At 52.4% G+C, this 19,734-nt stretch overlaps 1 protein-coding gene across 1 annotated transcript; it reads left to right on the forward strand.

Annotated features, from left to right (window-relative positions):
* The first annotated feature begins 6,092 nt into the window (after positions 1-6,092).
* On the forward strand, positions 6,093-18,444 carry GDF6 (growth differentiation factor 6). The gene is made up of 2 exons (XM_066178303.1): positions 6,093-6,429; positions 16,114-18,444. The coding sequence occupies exons 1-2, from the start codon at positions 6,093-6,095 to the stop codon at positions 16,980-16,982; spliced, it is 1,206 nt and encodes a 401-aa protein (XP_066034400.1). The 3' UTR covers positions 16,983-18,444.
* Positions 18,445-19,734: the final 1,290 nt, after the last annotated feature.

A 19,734-nucleotide genomic window follows, 5' to 3' on the forward strand; every position in this document is an offset into this window, starting at 1 on the left:
CTGTGGCCACTCAGTATTAAAGACAAAAACTAATATAATTCAGTCCACAATTTGGGGGCTGAATCCTGACGGATCTGAGTTCCTTTTGTGTCCTATAGAATTAGGAATTGTGGATTTCAAAGAAAAAATGCTGAGTATCCTCCAGGGCTGGTTCATAGTCTTCTGACTTGTAGAAAGTCAGACTAAAAAGCAAACAACGAATTAAAGTCCCACAAAATTCCTCAGAACAAAGAAAACTGCATCAAAGCAACAGCTTTCACTTTTACCCCCTCAAGAGCTGAAATAAGCAGGCACTGAGGTGGTAAGCAGTTCTCATCCTGCCACCAGCAGCAGGATATACATTCTTTAGAAATGACAGAAATTGTCTGATTTAGCAGAGTAACTGAACAAATTAGAAATGATGGTGTGAGTGGGGTTTGGTTTATATAGCTGGAGTTCCGAGACAGAAATACAGATTATGACAGGTTACTGGAGACTGTGACATTCCCTATACATGTAAATAAACACTGAATTTGAGAACCTTTGTTTTCCCCAAGCACTAGTAAATAAAAGTATAACAGAGACTTCATGTAAAGTAACCATATGCTTATAATTATACAAACATTGTGGATCCCCTGTGTAAAATTTCACATCTTTAACTGCGTCTATTTTAATGTTTACAAAGTTAGCAGTAATTTTTCAAAATCAAATGTATCCTAAACAGGAAAAACTATTTCCTACATCGTTTTAATTCTCTACACCAGACCAAATGAAAGCCGAATCGCTGTTGCAAACTTCTTCCCTTTCCTCCTGATCTACATGCTGCAATTTGTTTCCTGATGTCAGGATGTGTTTTGATGCACCAAGAATGCAGGAGTGGCTTCATTCTTCATGTCCATATATTAAGTTTTTAACTGTAAATGAGAGACAATGTGGTTCTAATCTGAGACAGTGACAAAAATGCAGAGAGCTTGCAGAGAAAGAAAGTTGCCACTGGTTTGTGGCAAAATAAAACACTGCAAAAAGCAACAGTGATGCATAGGGTTAGCTCTGCTCTTTTCTCCCGACTTTTCTTGTGAAAAGACTAACCGCCAAAAGCAGGAGAAAAGGAAGAGAAATGGGAAAGCCTGTCCCCACGCTGTGGGGCTGCACAAACCTCCACTGAGCTGGAACACGGGAGACTCATCTGGAAGAGCTCTGCGGGCTGTGGGGCGCTGGGAGAGGTGCAGATCCCTTGCGGGGTGCTTGGAAAGTGAAACAGAATTTTCTTTGGAGGACCACAATGCAGGAGGTACTTCAGACTCTCCTAAAGCAACCCTATTTATTTGGGTATGCTCCTTTGTCCCCTGCTAGTTCACATACCATAGTTTTGGCGGTTAAAAATCTTGATCTGCTTAGACATTTGAGGTTTATGTTGTTGGTTTTGAGATGGGGCATGCTGAAATAAACAGGTTTAGGAAAAAAGGACGGTTTTCTGTGTTAAGGGAAAAAAAAAAGGCTAATGTGATGGTCTAGAATGCAGCAGCAGAGAAGAAGCTTGGTGCTCCCTCTCAGAAGATACTCTCAGCCAAGAGCAGGGCAGCCCAGCCAGGAGGGAAGCAGGGAGAGGAGCTGGCCCATTACCCATAAGGAAAGATCCATCTGGGGAAGGGGAAGCAACTCCTGGGCCAAAATATAACAACTGAAAAATAAATATTCCTGCCAGTGTGAAGCACTGAAAACTAACTTTTTCAGGAGCACTGCAGAAAAAAATTAGAGGTGCTAAAAATGCTGAGGCTAAAACGATAAGAATTTAGTGCCTTAGAACCATGGCCTTAAAAAAAAAAATTCCCATTTTCAAAGCCAAGGCTTGTGGAGGCTGGTGTTTTGCTGAAAACCAGCACATATGGACTTCACGGGCATTTTGGAAAATGTGCTAACCACTGTGCTGGTGGAATCCCTGCCCCCTGATTATGTGGTGTAACCATGGCCTTTTTGGAGCCTATTGTGCTAAAGTGGGGAAAAGCCCATAGTTTGAGGGGGTACATTTTCTAGTCTTCATAATAAAGAATGATTTTGGTTCATAGAAAAAAAAAAATCCTGCAATAGATCGTTCATATTAAAACAAGCATCAACTTAGATGCAAAAAAAAAGAAAAAATACTAAGGAGGAATGTCTACAAACTGATCAACTCTGTGCTCATATCCCTTGTGCACCACAGTAAGTCTTAAAAATGACCACAAACCAGGGGTGAAATGAGTGATGCTTATGTCTTGGCTTGACCACTTTGCTGGGATGAATTTTAACCTCTGACATTCTTCCTGAACATGGCTGCTCATATTATGTTTATAGCAAGAGAAATTTCCATTAAACTTCCAGATGAAAGAAAGTTCATTTGATTTGGACTGCTTCCTGACTTTCAAATTTACCTCCATTCATTTATACTTTTCCCCAGAATAGCAAGTTCACAGAAAGAAAAAATGTGAAAGATGTGAAAAGTATGTGCCCTAGTGCAAGCAAATGAATGAAACCAGTTTCAAAACTGCATTTGTACAGTCTCCAAATTGCTTTAGTTCTGAGAAACATATTTGAAATTAAAATAATGTTACAAAATATGTATAATGCAATTATAAACTGAGATCTGGCCAACTTTTATTGTTGAGAAAACCGGAAAGGAAACAAGTTTTTAAAACACTATTCTTCTTTTCTGGTGGCTGCTATTATTTTAGTCTTTTTATTGTTGCTGCCATTATTTCACTCTGCCATGCACTGAAGCGGGGATCCCAAGCGTCTCACAGCCACTGATTGATTCTCATGCTGCCCCACGAAGTTCCCACTCCTGCCTGCAGTTCCCAGGTCCAGTTCCATACAGTTTTCTCAGAGACAATCAAAACCAAAGCTTCTTAAGATGGCTCAATATATTCAAGTCCCTCTCAGTGACCTGACTCTGTCATTCCATGAGGCACCACAAATGTTACATCCCCACAGTTCTGTACTCTGTCATTTCCTTAAGTGACCGCCTTGGCAATTAGCTGTATTGAACAATGGCATTGTCTTCCAAAAAGGCATGGGGACAACTCTGAGCAACCTAAAGCTCTGAGAAATGGGCTGGAAAGCAACACTGCCTATTTATGGTTGTTACTGCTACCTGTGTGCACTTTCACCCACTAAGCAATAGTCTCAGGGTGCTACCAGGGGGCATCTGCCTTAGCAAGGCCTCAGCCCACACACTGCCTGAAAGGTCAAAAGAGACAGAGGAAAGGCCCTCTTAGCTGGAGAGGGCTTCAAGTCAGGCCCCTGATAAAGAAGTGACAGTGCAAAGCAGCCATCCAAGTCAATTTTAGAGAATGCATTAAAACACGTAAAAGCAGCAGGTAGAAATTAAATCAGGCCCATGGAAGTTGCTCTTGAAACCTTGCAGCCTTGCATGAGTATGAAACCACCTCCCCTTGGGAGATGAGGAGGCCAAGGGAGGAAAAAGCTGAGAACAAAGAGGGAAGAGGAGAGACAGACCAAGAGACAAAGGCAGGAAGGGAACAGACACTCTGGGAGCACCAGAGGGGACCCTGGAAACCAGTGGAGTGAGAGTGGGAAAGGGCAGCCGTGCAGCAGCAGCATTTGGGACCACAAGGAGGGGATGTGGGAAGTGGGAACAATATCAGAAAAGAAAAACAGGACAATGAACTACAGCAGGAGAGAAAAGAAAGAGCCTGCGGGGCTAGGGCTGGGCAGAAGTTGACGGAGGAGAAACTGGAGCTGGGCAACTGATTGGAGATAGCCGGCAGGAGCATGGAATAAGTGAATAGGACACAAAAGGGGCAGAAGGAAACAAAAAAGTGATGATAAGGCTCCGGAAGGAACTGGGTCATGGCAAGAAAAAATAGCCAAAATGCTAAGTACGGAGCAGAAAGGATGGGAGTGGCAAAGAGGAGCAGAAGCAACAAAAGTGAGGCATCAGAAAAGAGAAGCCAAAGGGATAGGAGGAAGGGGGACACCCCCAGTGCAGAAAGCAGCTGATGAAAAGGGAGGTTAGTGGTCAGAAGGGTGTCCGTGAAGCCAGAGGATAGACAGGAGTGAAAGCACAATAAATAAAAGGGGGTGAAGAAACAGGATGGAATGAAGTGGGAATTGGTTTTGCAGAACACTTGCCTCATTTCTGCACTGTCACTGATACTTTTTTGTAGTCTTGTCTCTTCACAGTTCATCTGCCAGCATCTCGCAGTACATCTATCCTGCTAAAAAGAAGCCAAGGCAATGACGGGCTCCATTCTCTAATCCCAGCTGTATTGTGTGTCCCACATCCACATAGGCACATCCAAATGGCCATCTAGGGACAGCCCCTGGCACAAGCCGTAACTTGTAACAGGCCTGTGTATTGGCTGGGAAAGTGCTAGTTGGCATGGGCCAAAACCACGTCAGGGAGCTCTCTAAGCCATGTGTGGAGGGCTGCAGGATAGTGTGAGCTCCTGTCTTGGAATTATCTTTTTTTGTAGTAGAGGTGCAGCCTGGTTCACTTGGAACCTGAGCCTGTCACTTGCTTTGAATGTTTCCCTTGTGTTCCTCGTAGTCCCTAGCGTCTTTCCATAGGAACACAGTGGGACTAAGCACTCTACAGGCAAACTAGAAGGCTAGAAGCCTGCTTCATATGCCCTGTCAGGGTCTGCCTCATCTCACTGATCCTGTGTTGCACTGGGAGTGGTGCCAAGAGCCTGGGCATGAGATGCTCTCTCTTGGTGGAAAATGAGAATAGGGAAGAAAAAGACAAGTCCACAAGTCCAGTGTATGACTGCATGAAGAATGGCAGCTGATGGAGGAACACGGTCAGAGATCTGAGATTCAATGTGGGATGAATGCCAGATTCCCTTTATTTACTATGGACGAGGCTTTTGCAGCTAAACACACATGACGTCTTACTGGAATGAGAGGAAAATCCACCAGTGGCAGAGTTTGGGCAGATAGGAGAGATAGGAAGAAGTGGACAATGGGAGATCAGGAGAGGAACTGAGGAATGCTCAGCACAGGGCAGAGAAAAGCCACATGGGGAAGTGGAAGAGGGTGATTTATGGCTGCCTGTAGCAGCAGTGCCATGGTTCAGGCAGGAGGATGAGAAGGTGAAGGAGAAGCAAGTGATCAGGACAGGTAGAGTAATGCAAACATGTCACTATGCTTTGTCCATGGCTGTGAACCCTAGACAGGTGGTTGGATGAAACCATTGGAGAAGTGACAGCAGTTTTATGCTGAAGATCTGAAAAGCCAAATGAAAAGGGGTGGGTGAATCCTTGAACTTTTGCTCCACTGCTGTCTTTTGCACGACAGGACAAGGCAAATGTGTGCCCTGCTTTGAGGAATCTTTCCTGCCTGCCCTAGGCTATCCTGATTATCTTTACAGTGTTGCCTGCCTAGTAGTGCCTAGTGCTGCCTTTTGCCAGGCCCCAGCTTGGCACTGTGTTCCTCTTGGGAGCCGATCTGCAGATTTTGAGACAAGGAGAATGGTCTTTGGCTCTTTCTATGCTTTCCCTTCCTTCTCTATTGGGCGTCAGGGCCTGCCTCAAGGCTACTAGCTAGATGGGCCCTGGCACATCCCAAGGTGAGATCCTGACTTGCCACCGAATTCTCCTTCTTGTAAGACCCCTGCTTTGTGCCAAGTTTTCGGGCACATAGCCACGGGAATACAGACAGCCTCAAGTAAAATCATTAGCATCAAACGAATCTGCCCACACTCAAACCTGGAGAACCTGTGAGGCACCTGCACAGATGACAGCACCGGTGGCTTGATGAGAAGCGGTACCCGAGAGGTGGCAGCAAGCCGCGCGGCATCCCTCTCCGGCCCTCGTGTCCGCTTCCCGCGTGGAGTACACGGCGAGAAGGGAGCAAAGGGACCCCCAAGCACCCGACCACGGGGTGTCCCGCCCCACCGCGGACCGCCCCGCGGGGGCGGGCTGGGTGCCCCCACGGGGCGGTGCGCGGCGGGGCGGTACCCACGGGGCGGGGCGGGCGGCTGCGGGCCGAGCCCGCCCGGGTGCAGTCGCCGCTCCGCGCCACGCCGCCGCGCAGTCCCCGCGCCGCTCCGTGGGCCGCCGGAGCCGCACGTCGGGCCGCCCTCCTCTTCCTCCCCACCGCCGCCGCCTCTCGCTATGAATGCACGCCGGGCCCTGCTCTCCGCCGCCTTGCTCGCCAGCCTCCTCTGGGATTTACCTTGCTGCTTCCCGGCTTCTCTCCCTGCCTCCTCGGAGCTCGCTGCCTCCTCCAAAGGTGGTCGCAGCCGCAGAGTGCCGCGGTCCCTACGGGAGAACCGCCCGCGGCAAGGGGGACACGCCATGGACCGGGCGCTCCCACGGGCGGAACCCCACGAGTACATGCTGTCTCTGTTCAGGACTTACTCTATCGCGGAGAAACTGGGCATCAACGCCAGCTTTTTTCAGTCGTCCAAATCCGCCAACACCATCACTAGTTTTGTAGACAGGGGACGAGGTAAGTTCTGCCCCCCCACGCCCCTCACGGTGCCCCCGGGGCTGCGGGTGCCCCTTCCCGCTGCGCTCCGCGGTACGAGGCTGCCGTCCTGCTGAGCCTGGTGCTGGGGAGGTGGGGAACGCGCTGTAAAGGTCACCGGTGCTCTTCCCCGCCCGGGTATTGCAGGAAAGTGCACATCGCTCCCTTAATTGGGAGTCGCGTTGTTTTATTTTAAAGCAAACGGCCCTAAACCCGAGCCGAGGCAGACCTAAGTGCTGCATGCGAGACACACGAGTGTTCCTCACCGAATCGTCATGGGGTGGTGGAAAACACGGCCCAGCTTTGTAGGCGAAATTTGGGTGTAAATTCCACCTTGAAAAAAAATTTAAATATTGCTCTTCTGGTTTCTTTCCACCCGGCGGAGAAAGGGTGGCTCTTATCGACGCGGCTGCACGGCAAAAAGAAAGTTTAAACTGACCGGGGGCAAACATCTTCTGCCTGGGGCTGCTCTCGCCTCGGGTCGCATTACCGGGGTTACCTGGGAGAGCCCCGGCCCCGTCCAAGGGCACTGGGACTGGGACCCTCCGGCTCCGCTTGCGGTGGGGCAGCGTGCAGCCCAGGTTCCGCCCGGTACCGGGCCTCAGCGAGCGGTGGCCGGACTTGGCGTCTGCTCCGGGGCTGCATCCTTTGAGCTGTATGCGGGGTTGGTTCTCACGCACCCCCGGGCCGCGATTGGCAGCAGGGCCCGCTACCCCGGGTCGCGGAGCTTCCCTGGCAGCATCAGGGCTCCCGGGCCCCCTCTGTGATCTGCAGCCCCGACCTGGGCCCTCCTGTGTTTTTCTCTCGTCGCATCGCTCGTACCCGAGGCCGCGGATGCACACTTCTCGTCGATCCAGAATAAAATTTCCCTTTCACAAAAACGCCCCCTACCCCTTTTATTCCCCCCCCCCCCTTTTTTTTGTTACCTTGATTGTGAGCCATTAAGAACAGACTAATTAACAGGTTCTTAATGAAGATTGAGTTTTCGTTCCTCCCCCTCTCCCGCATCTGAAGACCCTCCCCTCCATCCGCGCCTCCTCGGGCATTGGTGTACCTGCCGGTGGCTGGCAGCGCCGGGAGCCGGGGCATTTCGCCGCCCTCCCGCCGTGTTCCAGCCGTTTTAGGACAAAATACAGCGCCGGGAAAATCACATGGCTCCCTGGAGCTACAGAAGACGGTCGCCCGAAACCAAATCGAACCGAACCCAAACCGACCCCCTTCACCGCCTCCCCGAGCCGGGAGCCTCTCCCCGCCCACGGCACCCAAGGCTCAGCCCCTTGCCCCATCGCTACCCCTGGCTCGGGGGGTTCTTTCCCGCGGAGGGAGCTCGGCGGGGCTCTTCGCCTCCCGCCTCGGTGCCCGTCGCGCCTCTCTGGGCTCGAGAGGATGCGTGGAAGCGCCCACAATATGTGCCCCTCGCGGTCGAAAGCCCCCAGACGTTTTCCAGGGGAAAGGGGACAAGGGATTTTGCTCTTCGCCTTCGCGTTATGGGGGTTGTTTTCTTCGTCGCTGTTAAAAGCGGGGGTGAGGGGAAGAGGACTCGCTTTCTAGAAACACGGTTTCGAAAATTCAGCCGTCAGAAAAGGAGCTGGACCGCTCCCCCTGACGGAGAGGAAACGGGGTGCTAATTCTGCGAGCCGCAGGAAATGGAGCCGCGCTCGATATCATCTTATTCTTGATAACCAGAAGAAAGACAGTTAATTTAACAAATTTAGCTCATCTCGCTGCATGTGAGATTCTAGTCCGGGGGAAGTGATTTGCTAACAGAAGTCCTGGTTTGATTAAGGAAAAGCCTCACTTTTCCCCATTGATTTTGATTTGATGTGTCACAGGCTGTGACCTTCTGCTGGACCTTCTGAGGGTTGCTTAGCATCAAGCCACTGATTGGAGTATTTCAACTCAGTGATCTAATTGAGTGTTCATGTCATAACATATCAAATATTGTCTAGTCTCCCATAATGAAGTGGACCAGCCGATGGCACATCACCAAAAAACTTCAAGAGAGCTTCCGTTCCTCTGAAGTGGTAGCTATTTTACTGCCCACCTCCCCGTGGGCTCCTAGCCCAGTTAATTGGCGAGCTGTAGTTGTGCTGATGATGAACAGTCTTTGCTCAGGGAAAGAGGGGAAGGGGGGGGGAGATTTTCTGTCAATTCATTTGCAGACAATATAGCCGCCCAAATTGACCCAATTAGATGGGCTGGTCTTTACCTAAACGGCAGCTCCGGGGGGGATATGACAGTGGCCGTCCCACCTGCCGCACGCCATCCTGCATGGCAGCATTTCGGGGGGACAGCAGCCCGCCGAGGAGCGAGAAGCAACTTCTAGTCCTGCCGAGAAATGCTCTTCCCTTTCGAGGCGGGCAGCTGTGCCTGCGTGTCCGCGGGAGGGCCCGGCGGGGCTGCTCGGCGCCCGGCTCGCACCGGCAGCAGCTCCCGGCCGCAGCAGTCCCAAGCCCGCCCGTCCCACCGCCCTCCGGGGCTGCGGGGCGGAGATCTTCGGTGCAGACACCGACAGCCGCTTCCCTTCGCTTCTCGTCTTCCCTTCCCGCTTGAAGCTTAATAGGATCGTTTTCAGGGTAGCTCGAGAGGGAGTGAAGCCGCACTACTGCTTAATACATATGTAATTTTTTCCCCTGTGGGTAGAAATAGAGAGGAGAAAGGGGGGAAAGGGTTTGAGATTCCCCCTTCTCCACCCCCTCCGGCCCCCCACTCGCTCCCCCTTGTTACGGTCGCAAGATCAGACAGGACCTAGCTGAATGTAGGAAAATTACTGTTGGCACATGAAGTAACTCATTAAAACGCAGATGGTGCTCTCACTGGCCTCAGGACCCCCAGCATTGGAGCTCCACAGTAAGGCAGGACAATTAGGAGCTGCAAGGACTCCACCAGGCAGGGGAAAAAAAAAAAAAAAAAAAAAAAGAAAAAAAAAAAAAGAGAGAGAGAGGGAGCTGGAAGCTATAAACAAGCAATCCCACAGCTAGTAAGAAACGCGGCATGACTGGGAACAAATCGAAAACAAAAAAGAAATAGCCGCAGTGCGAGGGTGCACGATTTTCGAAAGGATCTCCGTGGGAAGGGATTGCCACGAGGGCCGGCTGCTGCGAGTGCCCCTCGCCTCACCCTTTTGTGTCTGCAGAGCTGCCCGCAGCACCGGCACCACGGCAGGGCTCCCGCATACGAAATGCTGCGGTCCGCGCCTAAGGGACGGGGAAGACGAAATAGGTCGAGATCGCCTCCTTTTTCCCTCCCCGTTTTCTTTGTGCAGTTTCGCGTTCCAGTTGGGAGGCAGCTGATTCGGATGGGCAGGGATCCGAACATCGTTATTTTTGCTCATGTCATGAGGACCGTGAGGGTGGTGAATAGAGTGCTGGGACGAAAGGGGGATCCCGTGTACAGAAACTGAAAATGGCCCGGCTGTGCATGTCGCAGAAGAAAAGAGTGTAAATCCCACTTGAAGTTCATCTAGTACAACATATTTATGCAAAACAGCGGGTTTCTGGGTGGATCGAAAGCTGCAATGTAGCGTAATCTGTGCAGCGCCTTTGCCCAAGCAGTGTTGTCGTTGGCAGAAGGAAAATGAAATATAAACAGGGAAGTATTTTAATGGGAAAAGAGGGAATTCACAACTGTTAATTATTTGGTGACCTTGTATTCGATTTGTTTGAGCCCCTTATAAAAACACTAATGCAGACCAGACGGCCGGAGCGCGGCAGCGAGCTGCCGCTCCTCATCCCCGCCGTGCACCCGGGAAAGGAGCGAGCGGCCCGGCCCGGCCCGGCGGAGCCGGTGGCGCGGGGCGGCTCCGCGGTGTCTGTGCCGGGAGGTGTTTCGGGGTTGGTGTTTTAGCCCCCGCGCCGCGGGAGCTGCGGAAGGGCGCGGAGCGCGGGGCCGGGGCGCAGACGGAGCGGAGCGCAACGTCCCCTCGGCAGCTGCGGCTGCACTCTCGCCTCTTCCCAGTGAAAATGGGGGCTGTCGGCGGGGGGAGTATTTTTTAATTTGTCTTTCGTTTGTTCGCTGTCACTGGAGAAGGCGCGGGGGGCTCGCTCACGCAGCGCCGCGGGACGGGAGGGCGGTCTGGGGAAGCGGCGCCGAGATCCCCGGAGATCAGGCAGCTCGGCGAGGCGGTGCGCTGCCGCGGAGCCGCTCTGCTAACTGGTCGAGTAATTAACGCCTATCAGACCATTCCGGTGGCTCATTTCGGACCTGGTCCTGATTTTTTTCGTGGCTTTTTTTCAATTTATTTTTTTTTTTTTTTTTTAAATCCAGAAACCCTCCTACGGGGCTTACTAAGAGACTGCATTTGATTGATTTTTTTTTTTTTTCATTTGGAGGGGGTGGGACACCGAGGGGACGGAGGTCCGAGCTCTCCGCCTCGGAGCTGTGGAGTTTCCGCCGCCCGCGGGGAGATGCTGTGCCGCAGCTGGGCTGGCCCCAACCGGCAGCCGAGTGGCCCGTGGGGAGAAAATCTGGCACAGGCCGGGGCCACTCGGTGCTGGGCACGGCAGCGGGGCGCCTCGCGCACCTCATTCACCTCCTCCCTTCACAGGAGAAAAAAATCCCCAAAACGGTCGATCAGACAAAACCCTCCTTTCCTTGCGATTTCGGGGTAGGCTGAAACTGAGGGTAGAAATCCTCTCGTGCCTGAAGTCTGATTTATGAGCGAAAGGGGATGTTTCAGTCTTTGCTAGTTATGGCCAGATCTGTATGTTCTGTTGCTGTATCCTAGCGCTTCCACATTTATTGCTCAGGAATATCTTCTCTTCATTTCTTAGCTCCAGGCGCTGGGAATATTCAGGCGATTTTCTCCACACGAATAATTTCGGTGGAATTATTTTTCCTCCGTCGTAGTATTTCGGGTAGCGTAACCACCGCAAATGGGGAAAGGGAAAGATACTGGGTTAAGGTCTGTTACGGCAGGTAGAAGCCGCCCCTCCCCCCCCCCCCCCCCCCCTTTCCTCCAGGAAGCTCCTGTATGCCTCGGCGCATCTCCTGAGACGATGCCGACAGTTGAGGGCCCGGAGCCTTGCGGGACGTCCCGCGAGTGTTGCAGCGATCCCTCTACGCCCGGGAGGGCCGGGAGTCGCTCGTGGGAAGCGGGGAGGTGGCGGCGAGCGGGAGAGTGGGGCAAGGGCAGGCAGCCTTCGCGGAGCAGGTACGGTACGGCGGTGATCAAAGGTACATCACAGCCAGGTGCCTCCCCGGTCCGAGGAGGAAAAAAAAAAGAAAAAGAAAAGAAAAAAAGGAAACAGCCCTCCAACAACTAGTTAGTGTTTTTGGCAGGATTGGGAATTCGTCCGAGGAAGGTGTGGTCTTTCTCGGTTATTCGATAGCGAAACGAACGATACATTTAAATCTAATCACTCGGTGTAATAAAAAACCGCGGCGAGGCAGGCGCTGGGAGATGTGGAATTGAAACCCGGAGAAATACCACACATGGAGAGTCAGCCCCTTGTTTCCACAGCTTGGGTAGTGCTCCGAAAGAAATACCTGTCAGCCTTGTGACTCTGCAGACAACGTGTGAGCAGACCTTCGCAATTAGGGACAATATATGTTTTAATTTCCAGATTATTGTTGTGCGAGTGTCTGCAAAGTGTCTTTAAACTGAAAATGTGCTTTTGGTTTGCGAGTTTAAATATGGCTTGAAAGAGAATTTGGGAATGGGAAAATTCTTCTTGAATGTGGTTTGGGTATAATTTGCAGTGATGTAAAGTTAAGATCTGAGCCCTGATGAATTGGCTGGGAGCCCAGTACCTGATCTGCCATGAAAAAAGAAACTTTGTGTAGCCTTCGTTAACCCCCGTCTCTCCTCAAAGCCCAGACTGCGGCGAGAAAGCGACCCAGGAAACGGGAGAGGCTTCACACGGGGAAATGAAGGAAACGTCCCAACGAAGTCATTAATTTAGCTTCGGAGATGCTAAAACCGCAGCCACCCCACCGCGGAGGAAAGCGTGGGGGAAGGCGGGCGGGGGGCCGGCGCAGCCCTCCCGGCCCGGCCCGCCCGCGGGAGCACCGGGCACGCCGCTGCCCGAGCGCCTCTCGAGGGGCTGAACGGGGTAGGGCTGCTCTCTCCCATCTACCACTGACACATCCTTAATTTCAGATAGATCTACTCCCTCCTTCTGTCCCTCCTTCCGGCTCTTAATATTTTATTTTCGCCCGAAAAAAAAAAGAATAAATTACGGAGAGTAGAAATAGAACTAACACTTAACCGCGGAGCTAACATTCATCTGCATTACGCTACAAATATAAACACACCTCCCCGGTGCATTTTCTGCAATGTGGCTTTCCACAGCCCAGCTGAGATGACTTTGCTGTTCGCACCAAGTATTTCGGTAACCGGAATATCTGTAAGGACAGCTTCAGCAGGCCTGAGAAAAAGGCAGATCTCGACCGGGCTGTTAGAAACCCCGGGTTTCACCCCAGCTGCTCCTTGGGTTTAAAGGAAAACTGATGAGGACAAGCACCTATCCGTTGTGCGCTGCTCACGGGGACAGGGACAGTCAGGGTGTCTCCACGCCGTCTCTGGTGCCGCTCTTTGTGTGCTGGGAAGGCAGCAGCTTCGCTGGAACAAAGGGTCCCCAACCTAGACCCATCTCTCCCCTTTTTGTGGAGGTTCCGGAGGTCCCGCTTTCCCTCCCCGCCCTCTGCTGCTTTTCCCACCCTCTCGACTGCGCTGGGAGCGAGCCAGTACTGGTTTAGGATTATGTATTCATCTGGAATTATTAGGTTACAAGAGTGAATAAATAGCGTTTATCTGATCGGATTCAAAGCTGCTTATTTGAAGCAACCGGCAGCCCTGCCCCTTTCCCTGCCCTCCCGAGAGAGGCACGGGAGCCGGCAGCTGCCTGAGCCAGTGGGACTTTTCCAGCACAGAGTTTCGGTGCTGCTGAAACCCGTCTCAGAGATCCGCTTGACCGGGGGCACATTTCTCTGCAAATCGGCCGTGTCCCCAGTGTGCCATGCCACCGAGCAACCCGGACCAGCCGTGCAACACCCAAAACCCTCGCCAAACGGGAGTCTCAAAAGATGCTGCTTGGGGAGCATCCCTGAGCAAGCCTTTTGGCACCCACAGTGCCGGAGCTGGTTTCCTCCCGGACCGCCGGGTGACAAGGGTCTGCAGACCCTTTAAAGCCCATTTTCAGCAGCAGCGGGGACATGCGGGGAATTCAGCCTCTCGCTGCTTCCCTCGCGTCTAAGCTGCATGCTTGGATGTTACTCCCGAACGGGATCATTTCTTCCCCCGCGAAAGGCCACCTGCATGACAGTTCCTCGGGAAGGGGAGAGGCGCTGTCACCTTCGTGTCTCCTCATCCCTCGGGAAAGGGCTGCCCTTTCCCTGAAAGCTAGGACTGCCGGGCAGTGCTGCCTTGCTCCTGGCACCCCGGCAGAGATATGGGGGACCTCAGCACCGAGGCGCTAGCCAAGAATAGGACAAGAAGTGTGTGTGGAGGATGTCTGCTCCGGAGGGACAGCGGCCTGGAGGCAGCACTCTCCTCACCCCCACCCCATGGCGACTGGGAGTATCAAAGAGAACGAGCATCTCTCTCTGAAACCAAGCGTGACACTCGCCTCTCCATCCCCTAAGCAACGAGAGCGATTAAAACCGAATCCAAGCCCAGGCCCGGCTCTGCCCTCATCCCGAAGCTGGGGATAGCGGCAGCGGAAAATGCTGATCTAGTTTCCTCGACGGTCGCTGGACCCCTTGAACGAAGGTCTGAGGCATGTCTGCAGGGCCGGGAGACCCATCTGCGCCCTGTCGGATGCCCGGGTATCTGATAGATGTTGGATGCAGAAAAAAACCCCCAAGACGATGAGAAAGAGAAGGAGGAGGAGGATCTGCGCTTTCTTACCCGAGGGATGTTCATCCTCTTTTTTCTGAAGCTCCCAGGACCCCCTTGAAGAAAGAGGCAATGATGCCAGAGATCTCCTGAGTTGTTGGACCCTCCTCCCGCAGCCACGTGCGCCTCAGCCCCTGGCCCCACGGCCTGCGCCTGTGAAGGGCAGAACTACCCCCACGCGCCCCCAAAACCCACAGGAGACTCATGGACAGAATCCTGGTCTGTACTTGCAATGCTTACGAAACTGTCCAGGACCTCTAGGCAGCTCCCGATGGGTTTCACTTTTATTTTCACAGCTCGATAAAGCAGCTGATAAACCTAGACTGTGACGACATTTTTCGGGCTCTGCTCGTGTTTTTTTCAGTCTCCTCCCGCAGTCCCCGTGCGGGATGCACGACCAGGCTGCCTCTCGCCCCTCGCCCCTCGCTGGGAAGGAGCAGCCCCACCGCGAGGAAACAGACAAGCCTGAAGTGGAAGGCGGAGGCAGGGATGCGAAAGGCCTGGGTTCGAATTCTCCGGGATGCCTGAAGGGCCTGCCTGATTCCGCATCGCTCCCGCCGGCGCGCAGCCCCGGGGAGGCGGGGAAACTCCGGCTCGGGAACTCCCTCTCCTTGCTGACTCCCTCTCCTTGCTGACTCCTCGTGCCACGCCGGGCCAGGCGGGGATCGCGGCCATGCTGCTCCTGGAGCATGGCTCCGGGAGCAGGGCAGGTGTGCGGGGCCCGGCCAGCGCCCAGCTCCGCAGCCCGGGATGCCGTGTGGGTGCGCGGCGCGGTCCGGGCCGGCGGCGGGGCCTCCCACGGCGGCTGCCTGCGGGGCGAGCGGGACGCGCTCGGCAGGCAGCCAGGCTCCGCCGTAGGGTCCTGTGGCCTGGCTTCGGGGCCAGGTCTTTTTCCCAGCAGTTCCTGCTGTCCCTGCTGCACTCCACGCTCCATCTCCCTGCTGACGTCTAGGGGAACACGCAGCGACGCAGGGCGACTGTCGAGTGTGCTAATCCGCGCTGATTAACTGCACGTTAATCCGCATTGATTTTTACATCGCCGTGGCGCGTCTGAAGGTTTTGGTTTGCATAAATCATCCCCTTGTCTCTCCTGCCCCGCAGGAGGTTCCCAGAGACCCTGTCAGGTAGAGCCGAGGTTGTGAAACATACTGATTAAGGAATCGCAATGACCTTTGATATCGATAAATAACAGGCGGGTGTATATTTCTTTAGTCTCTGTTTCTACCCCTGCGGCGGGCTGATTTTGGAAAAGCGGCGAGGGGCTGCTGAACAGAGGCTCCAGTGACACTTTTACTATAGAAATCTACACAAGCTTTACTAGCTTCTGGGGAAACACAGGGGCTTTGGGAATTTTTGTATTTGCTGGGTTGTAAACATTTTATTGGAAAGCAGCTCAGGGGAATCTGGTTTGCTTTCTGCGCTGCACTTTGTACAGCGATGTGTCAAAAAAGAAGTCCAGGTTTTCCTCAGAGGAGAACAGATACGCGTATATGGGGCTGATAGGCAAGAGGATGTGCGTGGAGCAGGGTCTGCCTCTAGTGCTGGAGAGCTGTCTCCTGTCTGGTGCGGGTTCTTCCATACTTACTTTCCTTTCCATCTTCTTCCCCTTCCTTTCCATCTTCTTCCCTTTCCTTTCCAAATTATTTCCTTCTCCTTCTTTCTCCTCTCCCTACCCTCCCCAGGGCCCGGTCCGGCTGGGGGTGGGGGGTGAGGCAGGCAGGAGCGGCCCCGGCCGGGCAAGCCGACGGTGCTCTCTCCCTTTCCCGCCTCAGAGACCTCTCGGCAGATCCCCCCGAGCGCAACTGACTGTAATTATTTTTATCTCGCAGACGATCTCTCGCCCGCTCCCTTGAGGCGGCAGCAGTATGTGTTTGATGTGTCGACCCTCTCGGAGACGGAGGAACTCGTGGGGGCCGAGCTGCGGCTGTTCCGCCGGGCCCCCCGCGGCCGCCCGCCGCCCGCCGCCCCGCCGCACGTGCAGCTCTCCGCCTGCCTCTCGCCGCGCCCGCTGGACTCCCGCGCCCTGGACCCGCCGGCGGCTTCGTCCGCCGGCTGGGAGGTGTTCGACGTGCGGCAGGGCCTGCGGGAGCAGCGGCCCTGGAAGCGGCTGTGCCTGGAGCTTCGGGCCTCGGCGGACCGCGGGCCGCGGCGCTGGCTCGACCTGCGGGGCCTGGGCTTCGCGCGGCGGCCGCGGCCGCCGCAGGAGCGGGCGCTGCTGGTGGTCTTCACCCGCGCCCGGCGGCGGAGCCTCCTCGGGGAGCTGCGCGCCGAGCTGGGCGCACCCCCGCCGCCGCCGCCCGCTGCCCGCCGCCCGCCGGCCCGGCGCCAGCGCCGCACCGCCTTCGCCAGCCGGCACGGCAAGCGGCACGGCAAGAAGGCCCGGCTGCGCTGCAGCAAGAAGCCGCTGCACGTCAACTTCAAGGAGCTGGGCTGGGACGACTGGATCATCGCCCCCCTGGAATACGAGGCCCACCACTGCGAGGGGGTCTGCGACTTCCCGCTGCGCTCCCACCTGGAGCCCACAAACCACGCCATCATCCAGACCCTCATGAACTCCATGGACCCCGGCTCCACGCCGCCCAGCTGCTGCGTCCCCACCAAACTGACCCCCATCAGCATCCTCTACATCGACGCGGGCAACAACGTGGTGTACAAGCAGTACGAGGACATGGTGGTGGAGTCCTGCGGCTGCAGGTAGCGGGCGGGACGCCCCTCGGCGGCAGCCGGGTCTGCGTCTGGCGGAGGTGCGGCGGCAGCGGCGAGCGGGGCCCCCGTCCCGCGCCTGGCCGAGCGCGGCTGTGGCGGAGGGGACCGGCGGAGGGGACCGGCGCCGGGGCTCCGCGGCGGCTGCCCGCGGTGGCGGCGGCGGCTACGGCAGCGTCGGCCCGCGGCTGCCGGCGGGAAAGGAAGGGCGAGCGGGCCGGGCAGGCGGCGAGGCCCCCGCCCGGTCCCTTCCCCGCTCCCCTCTCCTCCCCGGGGTTTATCTGGCGATCTATCCTCCTCCCTCCAAAGGTGAAGGCAATTTACCAAGTACAAAAAGAGTCGGGGGAGGGAGAGGGAGCAGACTGATCCCTCTCTCTGAAGTTGCTCTGAAGAGGGCTGTTACATTTCTGCCCTCTCTCACATTCCTGCAAGCTTACCAGCCAGAAATAGCCTACGGCCCCCCCCCTTCCCCTCTTTCCCCCCCAAGGGGGAAAAAAAAGAAAGAGAAAAGGAGAAAAAAAAATACAACCAAGGGTTGCTTAAGATTGTAATTATCAGCTAGATTTTATTTTAAGACAGCAGAGAACTGTGAAGAGCGAAGTGTTACAGAAAGCACAGCGGGGGTGGACTGGAAAGGAAACTCCTTCGGGTCTCACGAAGAGTGCAAGGATGCCATTGCCAGGTCTCTGGGTAGCTGTGTCGCGGCAGCCCTCGCAACTTGCAGCAGTATTATACGCAAATGTTGTGCTGGAAGAGGCGCTTTATGTAAGATTTCTTTTTCCCACCTTTGGTTTCAGCTGTGGCTTCATCTGAGGAAAGTGCACTTCGAAGCTATGCCTAGCCCTTTCTTAATGTAATTATTATGTTTGTAGTTTCAGGCTTTCCCCCACCGATTTCTAGAATTGTTGGCTTATCTGGTATTGCAGAGCTACAAACTTGTGGAAAAAATAAAAAAAAAAGAGAAGAGAATAATAATATAAAATGCTAATAAAAAGACTCGACCAGGAGCATTAATTTAAAATGCACATTTTGCTTCGGATGCACTGTTGTTCATATAAAAGTTGTAAATATTTGTTTATTTAAACAGACTGAAAAGTGCAAAATGGAGATGAACAACATGCATTTCTTTTTAATGTACAAAACATGATATGCACTCGAAATGTTATAATTTCTAATATTTTTAAAAGTTTATATTTGAGTTGTACAGAATTAAGCATTAATCAAATATTTCATTCTTACTTAACATTATCATTTCCTTAAGATATTATTACAAGATTTAAATTCTGTGCTACTAATGGAGAAAAGAATTTTTTTCCTGTCTACCTCAATATAATGCAAGTATTTACAACTCTAAAGTTACCTGAGGTAAATTAATATTCAGAACATTTTTACAATACACCTTTACTGGACGATACTACAACTATTATTGTATTATTAAACATCTTTTTTTCCAAAAAGTCAGCTTGCTTTTATATGTTCTATTATTTGATTAAGTAATTCTGAGTTCTCAAGTAAATATTGGCTCTAATTCTAAAATGCTGCAGAGTTGAGTTGGATCAAGTGCCACTTGAAGGCGCAACTAAAGCCATTCCTCCTGTCTGAAGACTTTTTGTACTCTCACAAGATCTTTAGTTTCGTCTTTGGTATATGCCAGTGGCATAAAGCTGCATTGTGTTTTTATGCATTTTATGCAATGATTATTGTAAGTGGGAGAATGCATTAAGGGGAAAAATTCAGGCAAACGTTTGTAAATCTCATCTGTACTGGGAACATTAATATACACTGTATGATGATGATGAGCAAAAGACAATGAATGTTTTATAAATTATATTTATTTTGATGCAATGGGTAATATATTTATTAAATATTTCCTGGTTATATCTTAGATAATGAAGAACTATTCAATGAGTAGCTGTTTCAGTAAGAGAAGGATCCTCTCTCAGTGATGCATGCAGAGGTGGTACAGGCAGCTTGGGGGCTGTGAGCCCCACTCTCAGGAAAAAAAATAAAAGCCTCATCTTATATGCAGAAGGGCTGAAAGAGCTGCTCACCTTGTGGAATGTGTTTGAAAGCAAGGTTCCTTTCATGGAAAATGGAATTTTTTTTGCCATTATCACAAGATCTGATCCCACACGTTTTTCTCTGACCAGCTTTCACTCCCTTGGACTGGTGCTTGAACAAAGGAGTGCAGAATCAGGCCCGAGTGTTTGAATAGCAGCAGCTAAGAGACCTGTAGAAGACTCCAGCCTTAGAGTTTGTACAACTGCCAGGGGAATATTGCTTTCTAGTACTTAATAGAGTTTCAAGTTCATTATTAATAGGAGATTTAGAAATTATAGCTTAAAAAAGGCTTTGGCTTTTTTGGTTTTAAAGCCAGGTTCACCATGTGCAGTTCTGACTGGTGTGAACTTTGGTTGCTGTTCTAACCACACCAGTTCAGTCTTCTGCTGTGGATCAAGACTCTGCTCTCTTTATGAGGGAAAGAATGGGCAAATGATGTCCAACAAGCTGCAATATACTCTCTGAGGAAAGGTAATCGAGATATGTAAGACATTGTCAACTGGAAATGAACATGATGTAAAATCTGAAATTTTACAAAATTGTCAGCTAGAGAAGGCTGAATGAATCATCTCTTTATTTTGCCGTCTATTGAGCAAATGAATTATTGTGTGTACAGACAATGCTTTGGCTAAAACCATACACTGAGAGTTTCAATGCAATTTCCTTTCCATGTAAAAACCAATATC

This window comes from Chamaea fasciata, unplaced genomic scaffold (assembly GCF_029207755.1).
Source record: "Chamaea fasciata isolate MVZ Bird 193981 ecotype frontalis unplaced genomic scaffold, bChaFas1.0.hap1 SCAF_1, whole genome shotgun sequence".
NCBI lineage: Eukaryota > Metazoa > Chordata > Aves > Passeriformes > Sylviidae > Chamaea > Chamaea fasciata.